This window comes from Pteropus alecto, unplaced genomic scaffold (assembly GCF_000325575.1).
Source record: "Pteropus alecto unplaced genomic scaffold, ASM32557v1 scaffold79, whole genome shotgun sequence".
NCBI classification, from domain to species: Eukaryota; Metazoa; Chordata; class Mammalia; order Chiroptera; family Pteropodidae; genus Pteropus; species Pteropus alecto.
This window is the reverse complement of record NW_006494612.1, coordinates 16,243,904-16,249,904: the sequence shown is the minus strand read 5'-3', so window position 1 is coordinate 16,249,904 and position 6,001 is coordinate 16,243,904. Positions and strand designations below refer to the sequence as shown.

General features: G+C 38.4%; 1 protein-coding gene across 3 annotated transcripts in view; it reads right to left on the bottom strand.

The window, feature by feature from the left end:
* The window catches only part of TPD52L1 (tumor protein D52 like 1), an 85,172-nt gene that overhangs the window by 3,152 nt on the left and 76,019 nt on the right, over positions 1 to 6,001 (bottom strand). The window contains exons 5-6 of one of the 3 annotated variants that reach the window (XM_006926142.3): positions 5,021 to 5,059; positions 2,011 to 2,071 (exon numbers count right to left, since the gene is read on the bottom strand). The exons of 1 other annotated variant lie outside the window; for it this stretch is intronic. In XM_006926142.3, the coding sequence (XP_006926204.1) occupies positions 2,011 to 2,071; positions 5,021 to 5,059 (100 nt within the window). The remainder of the gene's footprint in view (positions 1 to 2,010; positions 2,072 to 5,020; positions 5,060 to 6,001) is intronic. One more of the 3 variants, XM_025042416.1, reaches the window with a different exon arrangement.

The window sequence follows — 6,001 nt, the reverse complement described above, 5'->3', positions numbered from 1 at the left end:
GAAACAACTTCAGGATCCATAACTGAAGAACGTTACAGATATTTTATGAAAGACTGAGGCCACGAAAGTAAACCATGCAGAGAATAAGCCATATAAAGAAGGGTTAAACATCTATGATTTAGTCTGGATTGAAAAAGAATGAGCAATTTGTAATTATTGAGGAAGTGGGAGGTGTGTTACAAAGCATGACTATTAGCTATTCTCCATTGCCTGGGTGGGCAGAAAAAGAGGTACTGGGCATTGATCATGATGTAGGAAGTGAGTGGGATGTGAGTCTTGTTAAACCCATTAGCAATCATGCAGACACAGAACCCACTTTCAGGAGGTACTGACACAGGCTAGTATCCAGTTGGCTAAGTTAGTTTTGCGCATGTCTGATGGAGGAGGCAGGCTCTATACCTTCCATCCCAATGAAGTAATAAAGTGAGAGGCTGAGAGTTTGGGTCAAACACTTAAATCATAAAATCATATGTGACCTGTGAGCTTACCAGAGTTTCCTAAAAGCAAATGAAAATAGATTGCTCTTTATTCTTCTTTTACTTTTTCATAGCTCCTTCTTCTAAAGAAAACCTAAAAAGTACTTCTTCTATGTCAGAACTTAGATGTCTAACAAGCAACAGAGTTCATTCTCTTTGGAGTGTCTAGGGCTGAGAATCAAATGTTGAGAAAATGACTCCTAGATTTTTTTGAGCCTTTCATTTTGAAACTAGATATTCTAGCAAGAGAAATGTCCAAGATACTGCATGTCTCTCCATATCTAAAGTTTTTCCTACAAACGAGAGCAATTTAGTGGCTTCTGCTGGTCACTCAGTAAGCGATGCTGTTGACAAGCAGAGCAGTGAAACTGCACAACCAGAAGCTGCTGCTAAATGAAACCAATGAAGGTAAGATAAATGCCGAGTAATAATTTTGTCCTGGGCCTTAAACCACCTAATCTCAGGCCAAATAAAGTATAAGATTATGCTAAAGACCCTCCCCTAAAGGGAAAGACCCTCCAGGTCAAAATCAGTAAGAGCATCCAGGAACTCTAGTAACCTCACAGACCCTTCTCGGGCAGCACATGTGAGAGGAGGATGGTGACAGAGGATTCAGAAGCAGCTGGATACTCAGCATGGGGTTTTAATCTGGTTAAATAGCTCATACATATTCTTAATTTTCCCAATAACAGAGAAATACAGAAATGGACTGCATACAAAATAGTGATAATGATACCAAGGTGTAATAAGTCATCGTTTAGGTGATATCTTTAAAAAAATCTTAGCAGTTTCAATGATTTTTCCTATTTTAAAAGTTCTGTACATTTTAGGACCAGACAATTTTTATTTTTGCTCTTTTTCCCTCTGCAGACTAACTTACTTCGGTACAAACAATAGATTCAATGAATTTTTTTAGCACCTACTATGCAATAGGCATATTTTTAGTTTATACCCAGGGATCAAATGCACTATTACAAAATAATGCATTTTGTGACTCAGCTTTATTTTCCTTGAATGATAACAACTGTGTGGTGTTTAGTATGTGAACTGAGTAAACAAATCTAGGCAGTTGACAGGTAGTGGATGGCATTATAACACAGGGAGCCAAGTTTGTTTTAGCTAGTCCATATCCAAACCAGACGAACTTTGAGCTGTTATTGAACTTTCACTTACAATATAAATTCAGAATTCACATATCCTTTGTCCTATCTACATCATCTCTCACATATCTACTATTGAGGGAATAGCATTAAGAGTTCTAACCAGTGAGGAGAAGAACACAAACCCTAATTCACCGTAATGAACAATTCATCCTGAATGGTTTACATGAACAACTTTGTAAGGATACAGTGATGCTCTTCAATATTGGTTTTAATTATGGATTTATATGTGAAGAAAAGGACTGACTCTGTGCAAGACTTGCTTTCTTGGCTGCACCAAATGCTGGTGGCCCCACCACTGGAACTAATTGCAGCTAGGACTATGCTGTCCTGATTCAGTAGACCCAGTGACACAAAATTCACTTCATCTGTACCTTAAGGCTTGTGACAGTTGTCTCAACCCTCTCCTCAAATGATTTGAAAGTAGGAGAATTCCTAAAATAACAAAAAGAGAGAGGTCAGCTCCAAAGACCCAGCTGTCTCAGCAACCATGGGGTCTGGTTTCTGCTCTTGTAAACATCACCTTTGCACCTGAGCTAGCTGTTGGTTTACCACCTACACAAACCATGTTTTAACATATATTTCACTTCTGCTAGGTTAGATCCAGGAACCATAACCTGACATGGACTCTTCCTAAATAAAAGAGCCAGAAAGTCCACTGTAGAATAAATAATATAGCATTTGGCAGTGACACTGCTGTTAAAATGCCTTGAGACACTGTAAATCACTTTTAATGAGTTGAAGGAGCGACAGCTTAATTTTCATCTACCAATTGTTTCTGTCACAACACTCTTTTTCCAAACTCTTTTTTTTTTTTTCGTAAGCATGAAAAGACTATCTTAAGAATGTTGTATTTGGCTTTTCCCACTTGGAATTTTAAAGTTACTCATTGCAGTGAATGCGAGACTGGACAGAAATAACCCAAGGAAAAAAAGGCTCATAAGGTTTTTTTTTCTTTTCATTGCCTTAAAAAGTAACCACTTGGTCAACTTCCATGAAGAGATGTTTCTGAAAGTTAATGCTTTGATTATTATAAGTTGAAATATCACTTGTCTAATGCTTGATCAAAATGGTGTTAGCATGTGGCATTTTTCCTCCTGAAGAGGATATGCCTATTTGTTCTCTTATGAGAGACAACCTTTGACATTTTATTAGTGACTCATCATTGTGTTAAATAATCTCTATAGCATTTTGTCACTATAAGCATTAAATACTTCACGTGGTGCTTTTTGGTTTCCTATATTGGATTTGACCACATGACATGATTTAATGACAGCATTACCATTAAGAATGACATTACCAAGTCCAACTAAAGAAACAAAAACGGAACTAAAAATGCATCTTAAAGCATATATCCTTGTTAGCTTTCAGCAATGATTGCCATCATTTTCAGATCAAATAACTCAACTGAATGTTACTATATATTAGACAATCCACTTGTTATTCTCTCTCGAGTGTGGTAGAAATAAAATAAGAGGAATAGTCTATAAAATATAGGCTTCATTGTATGGTGTAGGATGAAGCATGGCTCTAATACTATCAAGAGGAAACTAATATAGAGAATACGTTTTTGAAGGAATTTGGCTTTATTACAGATTGTCTCTTAAGACTCTGACACTCCAGATGTCATAAACGCATTTGCAGTTAGGCCATATGAATTAACAATGGTGAGATAAGCAGGCCTGAGCATGGCATCACATCTTGTATTTGATTCAAACATAAGTCCAATTCTTATGAGTAATCCTCCAAATACCTCTTTTTCATGAAGATATATTAGTGAAATTACACTTGAATGACTCAAAAGTTACACTTATTAATACCTGACTTCCACTGCGGATTCTATTTGGCCCAGTCTGCTCACATGATTGCTGTCATCCATCAGTTACACAGGACTGCAGTAGGCAGACAGTTTAGCCTAATAGTTCATGGGTATGTTAGATGAGTAAAATCTTTTTTTTTTTTTTTTTAAGTTCATTTCAGGCAAGTTCATGAGGACTGCATTTGACCCACAGCCACAAGATGGATTCCTGGTTCACAGAGCAAAATCACATTAATTTTTTGCAAGCCTCCTTTGGACACTCGGATTCAAAAATTTGACAAGTAAAGGAGCTGAGAGCCTCAGGTTGCACTACTCAGTTTGGGTATTCTTGTGCTAGGGGGAGCAAGTCATTCAAATACGAGCTAGGCAATCTCAAATCTATGCTCTCAATTTACCACCAAATTTGGGAAGTCAAATACTGTTGTTAAATTTCCAAAGTAACAAAATAACCCCAGTGTAGAAGAGGTATTATCAGACATAACAAAACAGACATTCCTCTAACTAAATTACAGTAAAATATGTGCCGGAGAAATTATTTACTCAGATTTAATCACATCATATACTACTACAAACTTTTAGCACTGCAAATGACCCCAGAAAGAAGTTGACTTCAGTGCTCTCTAACTATTTAGAGTAACTGAGCCCCCTTTAAAATGTATGTACACCACAATATATGATATAAAACAGGCAGAGAGGCACAGTTCCAACTGAAGTGGGGAAGGGTCCCAGAGGCTGGATTCCTACTCTGTCACCACCACCACCGAGGCAGCCCAAGGCCAGTACCATGGGAAGAGCAGTAAATCTGGTTCTAGCCTCATTGTAAACATGATGAAACTGAGGTGAGTTTTCCAAGGCCGCAAAGTTCATTCTTGGCAGAGCTGGGCTACAACCTACATCTTCTGATTCCCAGTCTAATATTCATTCCTCTGTACTACTATTAGCTTGATTTCATGTGATTGTATCACAAAATCAAGCAAAACTGGAAGTGGAGACCATCTTAGTTTTCATCCAGCCCATAATTTTAATGACATTTTTATTGTTCAACAGACACTTCACCTTAATATATACCTTAAAAATTTGTAATGACATCCTTTCCACGACTGTAGCCCTCTTAATCTCCTATCCTTCCATTTAAACTTTCTTCCAGGCTTGCATTTAATTCTGGTGAGATAAGAAACATATTTCCATCTCTGCCAGTTGCTCAGGCCCTGTATTAAGTGCTCTACAGAGGATACTTTGTTTAGAACTCACAAGGACCATATGAGGTAGGTCTTATTTTTCCTGGTATGTGGATAAAAGAGGTAGGTTAAATAACTTGTCTCAGGTCACACAAATCAGGAGAGGCTGGATTTAGGCCAATGCGTATGGTCAAGCTCATTGCGCCTACAATACTTCTGTAGAATTGTCAGCCTTTTCTCCTGAGGGCCATCAGAAAACAGAATGAGGTAGGTAGGTCATGGTACTTACTTTCAAAGGGAGACAAAACCCACAAAGTAAATATCAATAAAGTAATACTTCATATACATTTTGCATTAATATTATGTAAAATAATTTACACACGTTACCTCATAGCAGGCATACTTATGGAATGGCGAATGGAGTAGCTTCAGGGCAAAAGCAGATTAAATGGAAGAAAGAAAAAAGAAGATAGCACAATGTAAGTACATGAGAAACTCCCTATTCACAGTTCTGAAACGTTAATTTCAGCTATCTGCAGTATTTGCTGCCCATCCCACCAAGATGATATTTGTTATTGTTGGGAACATGGGCCACAGTTGCTTCCAAGGGTACAAAGGAAGAGCTGCATATTATTTTACTTCCTGGAGGTTTCCTGTAAGTCAGGGAATCTGAGGAGAATGTCTGGTTTCCCCCTGGTCAGCTCATTAGCCTCTGGGCATCTTCTCCAGGTCCAGCTCCCTCTCTACTCTTTGTTCCTGGTCGGAACCACAGGAAGGGCAGTATCCAGGAAATAGAGCCAAGGCAGGTAAAAACTAGTCATTCCATTGTAGAGAAACTCTCTCCAGGGGAATATACAGAGTTAACACAAGACAATCAAGGAAACACACATCATGCAAACACAATTCACAGTCGGGATTTCTGCCTCCATTCTAAAACACCGATACAAATATTAACATTTCTAAGAAATCTAAGACTTCTCAACCAATTAATCCAAGGGTAGCTGACTCATGTTCCCTCTGACTGACTGCCTGTTATTTCTATGTGAGTTTCACTCAGAAATAGGGTTCATTTTCCTGGGCTAGTGTTTCCCCATCGCACCTTCCAACACCATCTCTGCTTTCTCTTCTCCTGAGAAGGGATCAAACTCATCACCTTTCCCCATCAATATCCACTGAGGTCATTAATATGGGTGGCACTCTACTAGAGCTCAGACAGAAAAGGACAAAGAAATTCAGGGGATACCTATGGTCCTATCTTAGATACTCCATTTGGAAACTATAGGCAAAATATTTCCTCAGAAATTACATGAGAAAAGGACAAATCAACCCCCCCCCCACCAGCACCCCCCCCCCACACTCATCACATCA